The sequence below is a fragment of the Alosa pseudoharengus genome, unplaced genomic scaffold (genome assembly GCF_046254945.1).
Source record: "Alosa pseudoharengus isolate Yale_2024_CS ecotype anadromous, Long Island Sound unplaced genomic scaffold, YU_APseudo_1.1 YU_APseudo_1.1_scf_14, whole genome shotgun sequence".
NCBI classification, from domain to species: Eukaryota; Metazoa; Chordata; class Actinopteri; order Clupeiformes; family Clupeidae; genus Alosa; species Alosa pseudoharengus.
Genome location: NW_027468609.1, coordinates 34741423 through 34760015, shown reverse-complemented (window position 1 = coordinate 34760015; position 18593 = coordinate 34741423). Strand labels below are relative to the sequence as shown.

At 46.0% G+C, this 18593-nt stretch overlaps 1 protein-coding gene across 1 annotated transcript in view; it reads left to right on the top strand.

The window, feature by feature from the left end:
- The window catches only part of whrna (whirlin a), a 105296-nt gene that overhangs the window by 82667 nt on the left and 4036 nt on the right, over positions 1-18593 (top strand). The window contains exons 6-13 of the mRNA XM_076283364.1: positions 6612-6824; positions 7655-7876; positions 8833-8865; positions 10413-10490; positions 12661-13025; positions 13116-13291; positions 15042-15208; positions 15869-15991. Of these exons, the coding sequence (XP_076139479.1) occupies positions 6612-6824; positions 7655-7876; positions 8833-8865; positions 10413-10490; positions 12661-13025; positions 13116-13291; positions 15042-15208; positions 15869-15991 (1377 nt within the window). The remainder of the gene's footprint in view (positions 1-6611; positions 6825-7654; positions 7877-8832; positions 8866-10412; positions 10491-12660; positions 13026-13115; positions 13292-15041; positions 15209-15868; positions 15992-18593) is intronic.

The window sequence follows — 18593 nt, the reverse complement described above, 5'->3', positions numbered from 1 at the left end:
CGTTTATGCTTCCACTCCATGTTCCTTTAGTCAGTGTTTGGTTTAGTGTGTGTGTTAGTTCTTTGCACAGACATACAGTATTGGATAGGAACATACGTATACAGTACAAGCTTCTTCTGCATTTTATATGACACCTTCGTCACTGTCATGCTATGTGCTACTGCCTTTTTTATAACCTTGTCTTTAGCAATAAACAGAGCTGTAAAAAGTGCAGCTTTTTGGTTCAGACTATAAGACAAGTACTTGCCCGAATACTGATGAGGTTCTCTGATCTGTATCTCTGTTGGGTAATTTAAAGCAATAATGCATAATAGACATGACGCAATAGCCATGGCTAAGCATGCTGGACTAGGCCCCCATCTCAATAAAAACGGTATTTGTTTTTTTAATTAAGTCATCCTCTCCGAGTGTGCTGTGTCCTCACCAAATGCATCTGTGCATGGGAAATATGAATTATGTTATGATGCACGTTCAACAGTCCTCCATAAACAAGCATCTCATGCCATTTTCCCTGATTCGTTAGCCTACAGATAATGATTAGACAATTTCTTTCTAGATTAGTTTTTGATTTTTTTGTCTTAGTTACTTGCCTAGGACAAGAAAATGCCTAGCTTTTCTTGGACAAGAAAATGCCTAGCTGTTCTTGTCCTAGTATGCTTGCATTCTAAAAGTTATTGTTAAAAACACCTTAGGTGCTCAATTATCTGAAGTCATTAGGTAAAATGATGAAATTGGTTCTGGAGAGTGTGTTTGACTCTAATAGAAATAATTGCCTCCCTCTGACTAAAGCTTCTGAGGATTGTTTTTGTCTTCTTACCAACCAGACACAGTGGTGTTGAATGTATTGAAGTATTAATTAAAGTTGTGTAAAGTATAGTGTTGAAAGGACTGAAGTTTTACTTTGCCCATCATTAAAAGTTTAAAGGTCAAATAAACTGAGCCTCAAAACTCTTATGAGACAGAGAAAATATTGCTAAAGCATATTAACTAACTGTGTGTGAGGAGAAACTCCTTGTGTTAGCAGGAAAAGCCATGTAAAGACCGGAGATTACTGCTCTTAAAAAAAGTGTCCTGTTTGGCTTGACCACAGTGAGCATCTTAGCGAAATCATTTGGCTGTGAAGGGGACGACGCTACGCAGAGTGATGCCCTTCCCTTGGTCGCCACCACCCCTCCTTTAATTACCATCAAAACAAGGTCGCACTGAAAGCTAATTAATTTAAGAGTCCATCGCCAGCAGCAGAAACAGCAGCACCACTGCCATGCTTTTTGGGCGGTCCACTGAACCTTCGTTGCTCTCCGCTGCAATCGGCTAATGTCTCACATTAATGCAGCAGAACAACCTCTAAATACCGTCCAGCGCGCCGCAGTCACCTAATCATAGCACGCATGTTCTGTAATTGGCCGAGACACCTCCTCCGCCTGGTTTAATGGGTTTTCTCCACCCTCTCTGCTCCCTCCTGAGGCGAACAGTCCACATTACCCTAACAAAAGCTGTGGGGGTGGGGTGGGGGGTGGTTGGAGGAGGAGGCGGAGGAGAATGCGGAGGCGGGTGGGTACCAGGTTGCTATAAACAACCGCGCTTCCTCTCCACTGGCCTCGCCTCAGCTCTGTTGGGCCCATCGATCTGAGAATCTCGCACCATCAGCGTTTGTGAGGTGGGGGCCCCTGCGTTGGCGCCATCACTCCGTCCTGGAGACAAGCGCAATCCCGGAGCCGCTAATCATTTCCCCCGCGGGATCAATAGCTGCCCCTATGCTTTTGTGTAGGGGAGACACAGATGTAAATAGCCTCTTGGTTCATGGCTAAGGCCGTTTGCCTCTCTCCGATACATGAAGGGTTTTTTTTTTCCTTTCTTGTTTTTTTCCCTACCAGCATTCTTTATAAGCCCACTTACGGGCTTGTCTGCAGTTCTCCAGATGCTTCTCCGTAATGAAGTCCAATCTATGGGTTTAATTGCTGTCCCCGGGGGGGTCGATTTGGTTCAGAATGTGAACGCTGGTGCGCAGGATTCACGAGCCATCGTCGACCGAGGCGTTCAATCTTGGGCTGTCACGGGAACCGAGGGGTCGCTGGGGCGATCAGTTTAACAGCAACTGAGGATGATTTATAAGTGTAGGTATGTATGACCGAGGGCTCTGTCAGTGGAGTTAGAGATAGGGAACCAAGTCAGACGTTTGGGCGGCATCACCCATAATCAGCTATCGATCACCAGGCTGCTGCTGTCATTTTAATCACATTATAAAGTCCTGGTTTAATCATTACACAGAAACCAACCACCGACTTGGAGAACTTTATGATCCGGTCCAATTACTTTGTGTAAACATTGCACCATCTGGGCTTTCTGTCATAACCTACCCATTCTGGTAAAGTAGTGTTGCTCAAACACTGGCTGCAACATTTATGCAAATTAAGCCAGTATGTGTTATTTGTTTAAAAACCTTGGCCAGTAAATGGTAATTTTGCACATTTGTAACGTACTGGGTTGGGAGCCAGATTTGAAGGTCAGTATAAAGCTTGGTGTTTTTTCTCAGTGTAGCAGAATGTGCATAGGTAGTTGTAGTTGTATGTGTAGTATAGCTATAGAATAGAGAATACTGAGAGGGTATGGAGATCAGCTGGCACCATGGTGTCTCATGGGCCTACTTGATCAAAATTGCACATATCAGTACATCAACAGTATACACACATACACACGCAATCACACACACACACACACACACACACACACACATAATGACCCTACAGTTTAATGCTGTACTTTGCCTCAGATACCTAGCCTTTTTCATGAAGAAGATAGATTGTAGATATGGCACTGGAGAAACAGCAGCAGTGACTGATCTGCTGCCTCTTTCCCCAGCTTGTGGTTGAAGCCGGCAGATGTATGGAGTGTTGAGTTCCGCACGGCTCTTTCCATCAGGCAATTACTGGCACTGACCTCGCCCTACTGTCCTGTGCCTGGTGACTCTGAATGACCGACAGAAGACAGGAGTTCTCACTGACCTCGCCCTACTGTCCTGTGCCTGGTGACTCTGAATGACCGACAGGAGACAGAAGACAGGAGTTCTCAATGACTCTAAGAACATTTGCAGGGGGAAAAACTCCCCTTAATTGCATCTCATGGTGACTCAGGCCATCAGGGCAGTCAAGGTGCAGAAGACTCAAGGCATGACTTCACCTTGTTCCCATGCCCAGAATGCAATGATGCAGTGAACCACTTTACCCAAGCAGTGCAGTTAACGCCGTTGACCTCCCGGCTGTAGAGGCTGTGAATGTCCAGTTTTGGGCTGTCCAGCAGTCCAGATAAGGTTTTCTCATTTCACTTTGAGATTTATTGGTTACACCAAGACAGAACTTAAGTAATCTTTCAAAACTGTCTACTGTCATAATGTACAAGGTGTGTACTGTGTCACTGCTATTAGGCCATATAAATCCCCCCTCAGACTCCCTGAACACCATGTCTAACAAATTATTGGAACATTCATCCTAACTCTCACATTAATAATTGATTGTGTACATTTCCAGGAGTGATGATGCCTCATGAATCATCCTGGCAAAAATTGCACTCCGAGAGTCTATTGTTAAAAAAGGCAGAGCGTTGAGTGGAGTCACGGTTCATTTTTATGCCCCCTCGCCAAGCCGGGCTTTACGAGAGGGTTTGGCCGCTGTGAAGGAGACGGGTATTTATGTTGCCATCTGTGCCATCACAGTGCAGGCCGTCTGCCCCTGACCACAACGGGGTTGGCCGAGCAAGTGTGACCCTTTCCCAGTTTGGAATGTCCACCATCTGACAACTTTATGGAGGGTGTTTAAGGTTGATGCGTGTTTGCACAATTTAAACTGTACAATGTTGGCCCGGAGAGGAAAAGAGAGAGTGAGAGAGGGACAGAGAGCGGGAGAGAGAGAGAGAGAGAGGAAAAGAGATGACTTTGAATGCTGTTCTGTCTTAAATGCAGACTAATCACACAGTCTACCAACAAGATTGTGAGTCAATGAGTATGAGCGATTGATTTGCTCATGTGTCTACTCGTTGGATTCCATTGCATTCGAAAGTTTGTTTTGTGGGAGGCTATTGGTAGAGTCTTCGGATCAATGCTGCTATGTCTTGGAGAGGTTTGGACAGAGAGGGAGAGGGTGAATGCACCTCTAATTGAAAAGTGGAAATTAGTTGCTGGTCTCCTTCTTCCCTCCCTCCTCTCTCTCTCTCTCTATCTCGCTCTCTCGCTGTCTCTCTCACTCCCTCTCTCTATCTTTTTTGCTCATTCTGTCTGTTATTCTGACAGAGCTATCCATCACATCCCGCAGCAGTCTTGCTCATCCCTCTGCTATGCACTTCCTCAGACAGACAAAGGCCTCATTTATATTCCCCTGCTTGTTGGAGTGGTAATGTTTAGATTCTCGCTCACACTCAAACATGCCCAGATAGACGCCCGTCTGCCAGTGATAATATTCCCATTTTCAGTCTGGCGTACACACAAACAAACAAACAAACAAACACACTCACTCACTCACACACACACAGACACACACACACACAGAAAAACACACACATACACACAAACACACACACACACACACACATACAAACACACACACACTTATAAACACAGGAACACACTTTGTCACTGATAACACTCTCATTTATCCCTCATATGCGGAAAAAAGCCCTCTTGTTATTTGCCACGGAGGGAGCTTATGTCTAGCAGGGGCAAGAGGCCGCAGATGTGTTTGACATCAAAAGCCTGAGTGAGCCTCTGAAACTCATCTCAAGGACTTGTTTTCCCACTTGCATAACCATCTTTACATTACAATAGCACACTGCTTTGATCCCTCAAAGGCCGTGCTCCACAATCCTATATGGAATAGAAATGACTTTGTGCACAGCTCATGGGCGATACGTCTTGGCAGGTCGCAGTGCAGTATCATCAGGGGTAGTGGTGCCACAATTACAAGGCAAAGTAAGGGGGAAATGTTCTCCTTGCTCGCTCACTCACACATCTGTTAGCATGATAACACAACAGCACTCATTGATTTGACTTCGTTCCCCATCAGTTCTCTCCTGTATTTCTCACCTCTCTCTCTCTCTCTCCCTCCATTTTTTCTTCCTCCACTTCCTCTCTCTGCTTCCCTTTCTCATCTCCTCACTGTGCATTGTCTGGCTCGTCCAGACTCCGGCACTACTTGTCAGTTCGCTTCACCCAAACACACGTCTGGCAAGGTGCTCCGCCGGCCAGGCACAAAATGGAGAAAAGCGCACCACCACCTTACCCAGACCCATGCATCATTAGGGAGTCTAATTGGCCTCTGTGTAATTAGTACACTGCTGTCTGCCTGCTTGCGGAGGGCTGGGATCCAGAGGCCCAGGCCCCTGCCACCGATAGCAGGCCCCGCCGAGCGTGAAGGCCCTGACCTTGAGCTGCGGCACAGAGAGCTGTTTGCTGGCAGCGCAGGGGACGCGGAGTGTGGAGCGCCGCCCGGTGACGCTAACGCAGACGGATGGCTCTGGTTAAGGCCCGGAAATAGAGAACAAGGCGCTCGTCCAACCTCTTCCCCTTCTCCAATCCTCTCTATCCCCTCCTCTCTCTCTCTCTCTCTCTCTCTCTCTGTCTCACTCTCTCTCTCTCCCCATTTCTCGCTCCATCTCTGTCTCCATCTCTCGGTTCCCTTGCCTCCTTCTGGCTGCATGCTAGATGACTTTGAAGTGTGGTCTTTGATTAAGGACCTAATTATTTTGAAGAAGCTGTATTGTTTGAGATACAGAAGGCTGCCGGGGGTAAGGAGAACTGATAAACCAGTGGAAGGAGAAGGAAGGCATAGAGTCAATGATTGATTGGTTGTATGTATTGGCATGTGTGTGCGTGTGTGTGTGTGTGTGTGTGTGTAAGGGAGTGTGTGTAAGGTAGTGTGAGAGAGTGTGTTTCTGAACATCTTTGAGTGTGTATATGAGGTGTAATAAATCTTACCTTTGCTTCTTCAGGTAAAACTCCCCCTCTCTTTAAAGCAAGTCAATAAATCTGTTCTATTCGCCAGTCTTCTCTCTGAGTGTGTGTGTGTGTGTGTGTGTGTGTGTGTGTGTGTGTGTGTGTGTGTGTGTGTGAAAATGTGCGATGGAAATCGGAGAGTGGAGCTCTTTGTTGAATTGAAAAATAGTATTTGGCGAATTAATCCTCAGGTTTTAGCCGTGTCGCCATGGCAATAACCACACCTGAGTGATGAATCTGGATGCTAGCAACAATCCCTGACAGCCGGGATCTAAATGTGGATCCGTTTGTTTTTCCTTTTGGTTCACATAGCAGTTCATTTGAGGTTGCTCTAGTCAGAAAGGGTCTAAGGAACTAATGAGGTACCATGGGCATGCTGTAAATACTTCATTATGTTTGGCTGGCAGTGATAAGGGCATTGTCGAGCACTATTGGACTCATTTCCTCATGCTTGCTCACAAACATTTTGCCCTCTGTGACTACAGGGCTGCACGTGCCATGAAAGTGTGAGTCATATTCATTCATTCTTTATCTCTCTCTCTCCATTCCTCTAACTCTTTTCTTCCTTTCTTTCCTCATTCCTCCTTTCCTCCCTCCCTCTCACTCCTTCCGTCCCTTCCTCCATTTGTAGTCGGGGTTTTATAAGGGCGTGGCTGGATCTCAGGTGACCCTGTCCAGCCTGGTGAACCAGAGCAGGGCGATGCTGGAGGAGCAGGCACGCCACCTGCTGACCGAGCACGAGAGGCAGACCATGGGCTACTACCTGGAGGAGTACCGGGACGGACACATCGGCGTGGAGCAGCTGGTCATGGCCCTGTTTGAGCTGCTCAACACCCACGCCAAGGTGTGTGTATGTGTGTGTGTGTGTGTGTGTGTGTGTAGGGTAAGGTGTGTGTGTGTGTGTGAAGGTTTGAAGATTTGAGTGTGTCTGAGCAGCTAAGAAGACTTAGTGTGAAGGTTTGTGCGAGCATCAGTGACTCACTGCGTGTTTTGTGTGTGTGTGTGTGTGTGTGTACATGAAGGTACAGTATGTTTATGTGTAAAGTTTTAAGCAGTTTTGTGGATGTTTCCTTGAGCATTTCAGCATGGTAGGTGAGACCGACTCGCCATCTTTATGTACCCTCATCATTTAGATGGCAAGTTTTTGTGTGAGGCCTTGTGAAATTTATACTGGGCTCTTTTGTGGATCCCACACAATTGCTCTTGTTCTTGCTGCATCTGGGACAGTCAGCTCTCTCTCTCTCTCTCTCTCTCTCTGTTGATGTAGAGCCAGGTAAAGCGGATATAAATTTTTGATTTACCGAAAGCATTAAAGGCACAGAAAGATTAAAAAGGGCCCCAGCCCTGCCAAGTTTCCTCTTCTCCCTTGCACCCTGCTGGACTTTATGGCAGAGTTATGAAAAAACACTACTTCTGAAGTATGCTCATGTTCCAAACATAGAATTCTCCTCATGGTCTTAAAGCTGTCGGTTTTCTATGTGCATTTGTACAACCCTTGCTCTGTGAATTGCTGGGGGACTGAGTTGTACACTGTTCCAGTCAGGCCACACGTTGCAGTGGTCTCACACACAGACACACACGACACACACACACACACACACACACACACACACACACACACACACACACACACATACAGTGGCTAATGAATACATTGTCACATGTGTGTCTCAGTTCTCGCTGCTGTCGGAGGTGCGAGGCCTGGTGTCTCCCCAGGACTTGGAGCGTTTCGACGGGATGGTGCTGCGGCGGGAGATCGATGCCCTGAAGGCCCGGCAGGGTGGACCCGGGGCGGCCGCCCTCCAGCCGGACTCCTGCTCCATGGTGTCCTATCCAGACACACTGGCGTCCTCATCGGCCAGCTTCATGACTAACACCACACTCAGCTCAGCAAGGGTGAGCACACACACACACACACGTAGTCATACATACACACACTCACGCACACACACACGCACGCACACACACACACACACGCACACACACACACACACACGGTCAAAATATGTATAGAGGATGCACAAAAATACACTAACACACACACACACACACAACTCAGACATGCTTGTGCACACACATAGATAGAACCAAATATTTATGTTTACTTTTATAGTATCAGAGCTATAGATCACCTGTACACCAAGAAAAGGTCTTATTTGATTCCACCAGCCTCGGCTTTTTTCAAAACATTCTCGGCAGAAAACAGACAAAAAGTTTCAAAATCCCATCCAGCACAGTGTGTTTTTGTGTGTAGTCTGTCTGAGCCTAAAAGATGGGGGTGGAAGTGGCACCAGGTGTTCATTGTGATGTATGGCTGTCTCACCTGCACCGTATCTTTGCCAGGCTGTGCCGCGGTTTAGATCTTCCTGAGAAATTGCACTCAAAGAACAAATCTTATCTCTGCAAAGATCTGTGTGTGTGTGTGTGTGTGTGTGTGTGTGTGTGTGTGTGTACTGGTATGTGTGTGTGTGTTCGTGTGTGCGTGTGTGTGTGCATGTGTGTGTGTGTGTTTGTGTGCGGAGGGTGCCAGAAAAAGGAACATTTATGTGCATATATAAAAAGGGAAAGGAAATTGGTCAGTAGGCATTTTAAGTGTGTGTGTGTAGTGTGTGTGTGTGTGTGTGTGTGTTGGCTAATCCATCCAAAGGAAATGTTCTGTTGGTGTGCTTGGGAGCTGGACATTTATCTCCAGGTCTGCTAAGTCTAACCCTGCCCTCCTCCACCCCCCCACTCCCTCTCTCTCTCTCCTCCTCCTCTCCTTCTCTCCATCTTTCTTTCTCTGTCTCACACACACACTCTGTCTCTCTCTTGCTGTCTCTCCGTCTCTGTCCACTCTTAATTGAACTGCCCAGGAAAGGCTGCTGTGGTTGATAGATATGATGGAGGTAGGATACACACACACACACAAACACACACACACATTCCTACCAGTATATAACCTGAGTGGATAATGCTGTGGGGCCTCCTGCTGTTGCTGCTGGATTGCACTGTGCTTGTGTGTGGGTGTGTTTTGTTTTCCTCTTTCTAAAGTTACTCTCTCTGGCATGCAGAATGTCCACACACACATGCAGGCACAAACACAAAGGCACACATACCACACACATACACACACCTGTCTTCACTGATAAGAGCGTGGACAATACAGTCCATACTTGGATTGAGAAAAGATTTTGGGCTCTGCACCACTGAGTCTTTGTGTGTGTGTGTGTGTGTGTGTGTGTGTGTGTGTGTGTGTGTGCTTGTGTGTAAAACTAGGAGACCTCATACAACCCTGTGCAGACTCAACCTGTTGTTTGGTTGACTTATTTTTTAAGTCACACTTGGATCCGGTGTGTGGGTGTGTATGTGTTTGTCTGTCTGTCAAGAGCAGCCATGCGTGCATGGAGTAGGAAGGAAGAAACTATGTAGAGCATTTGGCTTTCAAAGTTTTACCTTGGTGGTGATTACTGTAAAAAACTGCTTCTTTTAAGCTTAAGGGGCAGACATCACTATGCACACCAGTGTATGTCATTAAGTAAGCTGCATGTCAATCAATCTATCAATCTATTTCTCGTCTCTTTCTCTGAAGCATGTGAATTTCATGACAATGCATAGTAGGTAGTATAATGTAATGCCATGTTAGACAACTTAAATGAAGTGAAATGACCGTGCTTTTAAGACATGTTTGCTGAATCCCCATCACACGTTTGTGTGTGTGTGTGTGTGCGCATGCGCGGTGTGGTGCTGTGTGGGAATGTTCCCACTGACGAAGGCCATCAGGCCGAAACTTTTGTTCGTTGACCCCTGTTGCTAAATGGAATAAAAGCAAGAAAGAAAGATTTTTTGAGTGCGACCATTCTGTGATCTTCTGAATGTTCCCAGTGGGAAATGAAGTGAGATTGACGGCTGTTTTGGTTTCCCTCTTTTGATAGGTAGAGCTTGTATAAACATCACACACAAAAGGTGTGGAAGGTGCTGTTTATCACCTTTTTCTAACATCCATGCTCTGTTTCTTCCTTTTTCTCTTTCCATTGGCCATTTCTCCACCTGTCAAATCCCTCCCCATTCTGTCAATCCCTTTCTTTTCTGCCTCTGTCAAACCTCTCTCTCTCTCTCTCTCTGTCTCCTCACTCTCTCTCTCTGTCCCTCCTCTCTCTCTCTCTCTCTCTGTCTCTCCTCGCTCTCTCTCTCTGTCCCTCTCTCCCACTCTCTCTCTCTCTCCCTCTCTCTGTCTTTTGATTTGCCTTTTCCACACTCCCTCCCTCCCACCTTGCCTCCCTCCTTTCTTTCCCTCCTCCTTCTCTCTCTCGCACTCTCTTTTCCTCCTTCTCTGTCTCCTTTGCCTCTCCCTCTCTTCATCCCTCTCTCTCTCCCTCCCTCACACCTCTCTTCCCTCCTCCCTCTCTTTCTCTCCCCTTCCCTCCTCCCTCTCTCCCTCTCTCATCTCTCTCAGAATGACAGCACAGTGCAACAGAGTAACGGAGAAGAGCCTCCAGAGAGCGTCAGTGCGCTGCTGCCGGACATCTCCCTGGTGAGCCCGGACTGGCCGTCCCAAAGCAGGCCACACAGCACAGGCTACGGCAGGGCAGACCGCCCGCCGACACACACACACACACACACACACACACACACACACACACACACACACACACACACACACACAGGAACCAGGAGAGGGAGAGGGAAAAAGAAAAAAGGCCAAGAAATGGAGGGTGACAGAGAGAGAGAAAGAGTGTGTGTGTGTGTGTGAGAGAGAGAGAGAGAGAAAGAAAGAGCGAGAGAGAAAAAGGAATTGAGAAAGAGAGAGTGAAGTAGAGAGAGAGAGAGAGAGAGAGAGAGAGAGGTCTCTGAAGGAGTATCAGGATGGGGTCGTGAGAGGCTTAGAGATGCAATTTCCCCCATTTTGCAGTGGACTGGAGGGAGTGCAGAAAAAAGGGTCAGTGGTGGACAGAATCAGAGAATGAAGCCATTTCCAGGCCGTTAGCTGTTCAGAGGGCCATTCAGAGTGATCACTTCAGTGGAGCCCAAATCAAATACAGGGCCAGATGGGATGACTGGAGGAGAGAGAGAAAAAAGGAGGAGAGAGAGAGAGAGAGGATATGAGAAGAAAAGGAGAGGGGATATGAGAAGAGAGAGAGAGAGGATATGAGAAGACAGAGAGAGAGAGGGGTGATGAGAAGAGAGAGAGATGAGGAGAAGAGAGAGAGAGATGAGGAGAGCTAAAATACATAAGGCTTAAAATGAAAAGGGACGACTGTTTTCATAGACTTTCTGAGAGATGCACAAAAGAGAAGCAGTCAGTCTGAGGGCCCTAAAAAACGTACCCAAATACACACAGACAGATAGGCACATAGACACACACACACACACACACACACACACACACACACACACACAAAACACATAGGTATATGATATTCCCCACTTGTATACACACACACACACACACACACACACACACACCACACACACATGCACACACAAATAAGAAAAACAATAAGGCAGGCTGATTTCTCTGAGCATTCTCTGGTGTGCAGTGTTGAGGGCATTGTAAGATGGTGTCCTCCAGCAGACCCAAACTCCACTCTGCGTTCCTCATGTTTGTTTTCTTCCTCTTTTTGTTTGTTTTGTTTTCTTTCTCCCTCTCCGGCCATGGTTTCTCTCATGCCTGTCTTCCACTCATCTTTTTCTATTTGCATTTGTTTTCTTTACTTTGGTTGGAAATTGGTCGGGGCCCCCCTTGTACTCAGTAGCAAACTTGTTTTTTTAAACAGGACACTGTGGTGAGAGGCTTGCTGCATTTCTTCAAGGCAAAGTCAAACTGTGAACTGAATGAAAATGAGATGCGTGGCTTCCCCTGTGTGTGTGTGTGTGTGTGTGTGTGTGTCTGTGTGTGTGTGTGTGTGTGTGTGTGTGTGTGTGTGTCTGTGTGTGCTACAGTATGTGTGTGACCATGTTTTGTACATGTTTGTCTGGGAATACATGATTGGACCTTATGTAAAGCAGGGACAATCACTGTGTTCTAAATTCCAAAAGCAGGATGCTTGTTTGCTGAGCTCTTGCTAATTCAAGTGTGTTAAGTGCCTAATGCCTCTAATTATGACTGACTCTCGCCATCTCAGCTTCTTTGTAGCGTCTGCTCTTCTCACTGATGTGTTTTATTGACTACAATTTGTCTGTTGCATCTACTTACCCTCTTTAGGCCCAATTCACTAATCATCCTTGGATCTTCTAAGATGTTTTTCCTTCTTTCTTTTCCTTCTGATGGGAACAGATTTTAAAATATTACAAAATGCTTATTTACTGCCATTTTACTTTTATTTATGTAGTTCATTGTTGCTGAAGATTATGTTCTGTTGTCTAAAATGAAATGCCACATGTAGATAGACATTACCATGGAGTGCATAGTAATTCCTGCTCTTCAGTTACCTTTCCAATAAAGGACCTTAAATCTTACAAATTTGAATTGAAACTGAAAACACTCTTTAAGTATTAGTTCTAAATAGAGGTTGAAAGTCACTGTACAGAGCTTCAAAGTCAACCCTGTGATCATTTCATGGTTAAAGCTGCCTAGATGTGGCATAAGAGACAACAGTTTAGTTTGGAAGTGGTCAAAAGGAGTCACTCAGTGCCCCTCAAAACAACAAATGTCACCATGACAACACCTCCTCTCTTGCCCCCTACCCCCCCTTCCCTCATAGGACGAGGTGCAGTCCAGGTCCGACTCTCCCCCCTCCTTCAAACCTCCCCCTCCCCCAGGGGTCCAGAGGAGGCCGAACCGGAGGGAGCCGGCCACCAAGCGGCCCTCCTCCGAGTCCTCCCACTCCGGCCTGTACTTCACCGCCCCCTCCTCTTCCTCCTCGTCCACCCTGTCTGCCCACCGCTCGGCCGCTAAAGACCACAGGCGCCCGCCCCCGCACAAATCCACCTCCACCTCCGCCGCCTCCACCTCTGCAAACCACCCCAAAAAGGGGGTCCCCACCACCCAGCTGTCCATGGTCAGTCAGCACAACATCGGCCCGTTCCCGCGCGTCCAGTCCCCTAGCCGAAACACGCCGGCGGCGGCCGTGTCCCACCAACACCATGCTCCGCCTCCACCTCCTCCGCCGCCAGCCCCCCCACTACCGCCCCCTGCTGTTGCCCCGACTCCGTCCGTGACGCCCCCACCTCCGCCGCCTCTACCGGCTCCCTCTGCCCCTCCGCCCTCGGCCTCCCCAGACAAGGCCTCCCCCTCCTCCCCTGCCAACAACCAGCACTTTGTGATGGTGGAGGTGCACCGGCCCAACGCCGAGCCTGATGTCAACGAGGTGCGACCGCTGCCACAAGCTCGAGGTGAGGACTGGGTCTGTAGTCTGTAACGCCATCAGGTCCATTTTGCTTTATGGGTGCAGAGTGTTTTATACACTGATGCATATAGAAAAGGATATGGTTTTCCTGCATAATAAATCCAGCAATTCTTGTATAGAAAGCATCGCTTAGTGTTTTAAAAAGACCACACATTACATTATAAGGCAGGAGCACTTGCCGTGGAAACTACGTCCTCTTTACACGACTGACAAAAAGCCTATGCCAAACGTTTATGATCATCTTTTTCCGATGCAAAAACAAGCAGCCATCAAGCAGTTGGGAGTAATTAATCCTCCATTTTGTTCCAGTATCGATCTGCTGTACATGCCAGTGAACCTCAGAGAGCCAGGCACACTCGGGCAGCACTGCTGACGCTGCTCCTCTGGAGGGCCGGCCTATAGCAGCAACACTGACACGTTATTTAGCCGTCGCTTCAGTGGAGGGGGACTCTCACGGTTAATATGAGTGTGGGGAGGTGGGACAGCAATGGGAAGTCTTATCTAATCTAATCTGAGAGTTTTTAGATGTAGGCAGGAGTGTTTATGAGGCTCCTTCAGTTATGCTATCTAATCTGAGAGAGATGTAGGCAGGAGTGTCTATGAGGCTCCTTCAGCTATGCTATCTAATCTGAGAGAGATGTAGGCAGGAGTGTCTATGAGGCTCCTTCAGCTATGCTATCTAATCTGAGAGAGATGTAGGCAGGAGTGTCTATGAGGCTCCTTCAGCTATGCTATCGGGGTAGTTATCTCAGACATACTGGACTAAGCCAGTAAAGCATATTGGATGCTTAATAATAAGCTTTATTTGTTATATTGGATACTTGTCCTCCAATCACATGAGGATGTACACATAGATAGTGTAAATACAACATCGGTTTGCGAATAGCTCAATGTATCGGACATATCTGTCAACAGGATAGGATGAATATTTAATAATCCCGATGTAAATATTGTATATTATTGTATATGAACAATATTGAGAGTTGTTAATACAACAGGTGCCTTCTCAGGTGTAAATATCAAGTCTTATTTACACCGATGAGGGGTTTGTGTTGCGCCACACTTTCAGCACCCTACCCCACTACCACCTCCTTTTATTACCTCTCATTGGAGACATTTTATCACATTTATGGCCGCGGTCTTCATCACGATGCTCCTCGACTGCGGGGACACTAAAGTCTTTCTAATCGTGTTCTTAATCATCCGGACCTCTTTACTCCAGCTCTGGCTATCTGGCTGGGAGAATCAGGACTTTTGCTGTTTATTAGCCCTCGTTTGGTTCTCTCGCCATCTCTCGGTAGGGGAACCAGCAGTTCTGCTGGTATATGTCTACACTCAACTGACAGGCTCTCGGTTGGAACATAAAACCTCCAAGTCTGAATCTGTTTGGCCTGAGGGAGTCATTAGCACCTAATAAACTGCACATTAGTCTCAGGCAGTTAGTCAGAAAATTACATTTGTCTCGGCGAGAGGGAGTTCATCCATGCCACAGCAAAATATAGATTGTCAGAGTGTAGATTATTTGTAGATGTGTATGTGTGTGTGTGTGTTTGTGTGAGCATGTGAGAGAGTGTGTGCATGTGTGTATGTGTGAGTGTGTGCGCATACAGAGGTGCTTGTACTGTAGGAGATGTGATATATGTAACAGATGTAATAGATTGCAGTCGTTTAATTCACTACATTTCCCAGGTTGCCTTGTCTTAGTTGTCTCCTGATCCATCATCCATTCCCCACAGGTGCTACTCTCTCACAGCTGTCAGACAGTGGTCAGACTTTAAGCGAGGACAGCGGCGTGGACATTGCTGAGTCGGGGCGCCTCAGCAAGGAGAGCAGCCCCCGCCCCGCCCGGACGCGCGCCCCCAGAGACGGCACGGGGGGTGCAGGGGAGGCCCCGTCAAAACCGGTGAGAGCGAGGGACAAAAGAGCCCAAGGAGAATGATAAAAAGCGTTTTTAAGACGGAGAATGAAGGATGATTATCACCATGGAAGAAAAATACTATGTTTGTGTGTGTGTGTTTGGATATGAGTGTGTATATGTGTGTGTGTGTATTCTCAGTGAGGATGAACCACAGTTTGAGCTCTATAATCTGGGGGTCTGCACATAAATCTGCTCTCAGAGGGCTGCAGCCTGAATTAATTTTGATTTGTTTGGATTGGATTTTCCGTTCTCTGCTTTGTTTGCCCATTCATTTCTTTACCTCTTTAGCCTCGTCCTCCTCCTCCTGTTCACCTGGTCATTGTGAGTTGACACTCCACTTGAGTTGATTTCATTCTCATTCATCAATCACTCGTACAACCCATCTCTCACACTGCAGTCAACACTCCACCACAGACATAGACTCTGGCGTGCCCAAAACAGTGTCTACACCTATATACACATATATATGTGTGTCTTACAGCAAAAGCTGGCTGGATATCAATGTTGTGTTTTATATGTCTGTCAGTTTGACCAACTGGACCAGGCAAAGGTGGTGGTGTCTCTGTTGTGGCTGTTGTGCCAGTCACTCTCTCCACCTGCAGCTCCTGCCTCTTTCTCTCTCACTCTGTCCATTTGCTTTGATAGCCGGGTCTACTGGAGCCCACGTCCACTCTGGTGACGGTGGCAAAGTCGGCCAGCACACTGGGCATCGCCATCGAGGGGGGCGCCAACACACGTCAGCCTCTGCCACGCATTGTCACTATACAGGTGAGTGCTTCTGTCTCCCTTGCAGGATACCAACGTGGTTGCTTTTTTTTTTTATTGTGTACAAGAATATATTTTTTTCCCAGCCCACCTTTTTGTCAGTGTCACCTCAGAGATTTTCTGTGCAGCATAGCAGATAAGTGCTTCTTCATAGTGTTTAGTTTGGACTCTGGGCTTTACTAGCCAACCTCCATGAGTCCATGGATCTCAGACCTCTACTCGATTTATATTCTTTAAACATTTCAGAGATATATTCAGGCCCTAATCCACTCATTGATTTATAGATTATTATACCCCGGAGACAAAAAATACTATTTTCTGATTGGCTGACAGGGGGCTATTCATTCTGTATATCGGGACACCTATGAAGTAGATCTGCTAAAGAATTGACTAGCGGCAGCACATTGAAATATTTTCAGTAACTAGCTGAAGGCCAGTGTAAAGATGTTAGAACTTTGGTAAGCTACACTCTGTTCTCTTGGTCCTGGATCAAACTCTAGCAGCACCATTTTGAATGAGCTGCAGCTGTTTAAAGGTCTTTTACGGAATCTAATTATTTGTTTGCTCTAAACATTGACACAGTGAGTCTATTGGGTTGAAGTCATCTGTTAAGAGAGCCAGATGTGTGTGTATCATCAGCAGCATAACTATAATCCTCAGACATTAACAGACATCATCCAAGAACTGATACTTGGGGATTCCATGACATTTTATCCATTTTATCCAATTTGCATCGGCCAGCTGTTTCAGTTCAGTTGTGAGTTCGTAGGCCTGATTGGAGTTTGTCAAAATGATGCGTTCAAGTTGATTGAAAACAACTTTCTTAATGATCCTACTTATAAAACGTCTATAGTTGTTTAACACAGAGGCATCCAGACTTCTCTTTTTAAATTTACCGTAAAACTTCAAATAATAGCCGAGTCCCAAATGGACGCCTGTCTCTTTAAAACGCCTGGCGTGGCTACAGGTTTCGGTTAAAAGCCGGTCTCCAATAGACGCCTGGTCTGTTTTTTAGTTCCTGGTTGTATTAAAACCCGTCAGATCGTCTGTTTTAAGCCCGTTGCAATAAGGAGTTCCCAGTCAGCACACATACCTCTCCAAGACGCATGGGAAATAACTGAACAGCTTAATTACATCGCGTTCCATTTAGAACGTCTTATTTTGATCTTACAAACAGCGGCGGCATCTCACTGTCAATGCGTGTCGTAGTTTTACATCTACTGGAGATCTTCTTGTTTTAATTATGATCGCGTTCCATTTAGAACGTCTTATTGGGTGTGAATTAGATGCTGCACGTCGTTGCAAGCCGTCGCAAAGCATTCACCATGTCTAGTCACATTTGCAAGGTTTTAGAATGTTGCATCAAGTTGCTGTAATAGAATGTTGCAGCTCATCTCGTTGCGAATCTTTGGTGTGATTTGGGCTTGTATTGAGTATGGTGCAGACTGCGCACGCTAACGTTATGATTAGATGGCATTAAAAGACTGCGGTGGGGAAAAGCTAAAGTTCCAAATTCTATAACTTTTTTCAATATGAGCTATGCCTATATGTCCGACTTGGTCATCGTTCAATTCATCCCTTGTGTTTAAAATTTGCGGATAGGCCTATGGTAAGCTTGTTTTTATGCTGGCAACAAAACAAAAAGGTTCGCGAACGTTATTTTTTGTTCTAAATGTACTGCCATGGCGATAAAGAGAAAGAAATAGGCTATGATTTGAAATGTAAGCTGACTGTTGCCAAATTTGCCAAATAAAATACGGGAGAAAGCATATGGTTCATGTTCTCTCATGCTGTTTCATTCATGCTGAAAAGGAGGGAGAATGCAACATTACGCACGTTCCATTTTTGCATAAATAATTACTGAACGGTTTTGGTCAGGGCTGATAATGCAACTGCATTTGACAAAGGACGATATAGGCTAGGTTGCTAGTGACAAAATATATGCTTTCAGTGTGATACGATCTCTTTGTAAATTACTTTTGATTAAAAAGTGTTTAATCTGTTCTGGCTATCCCCACTATTTGGATCTCACTGTATCTCACTCAATGAACAACACCTCAACACCAAATGCATGATGATCCATAATTGTCATTAGATAGCTTAGTCATATAGGTAGACATTCAGTGTGTTTGAAATAATTAATTTGGTAATATTTTCCATCTTTGCAGAGGAAAAGTTTTGTGTAAAGGGAATTAAAGGCCTGTCTCATATAGACGCCTGTCTCTAATACTAACCGGTGCAGTTTGGCGATTTGGGAAAATAAAAGCCCGGGCTATTATTTGGAGTTTTACGGTAGTAGAAAAAGTATGAAAGTAAGAAAGAGTAAAAATGTATGTCAAAACAACATGGGAATGACTCAAGAGGTCATTGTCTACCAAAATAGGTTGGCTATTATTGATGTCCTTGCATTTTCCTTTCAGAGCTGTGTTTAGCTCTCCTGTTTTGTCTGGTCAGTGCTGTAATGAAATGTAATCAAATGTCTGTCAAAAAAGGAATTAATAAGATGATGATTAATGAGAGGAGAGGTGGAAGGATGTTCTGTGGTTTCCATTTACTATCCAGATCTTCAGGCATTTCATTTGTTGAAGGTTACAAGTCTAGTGTC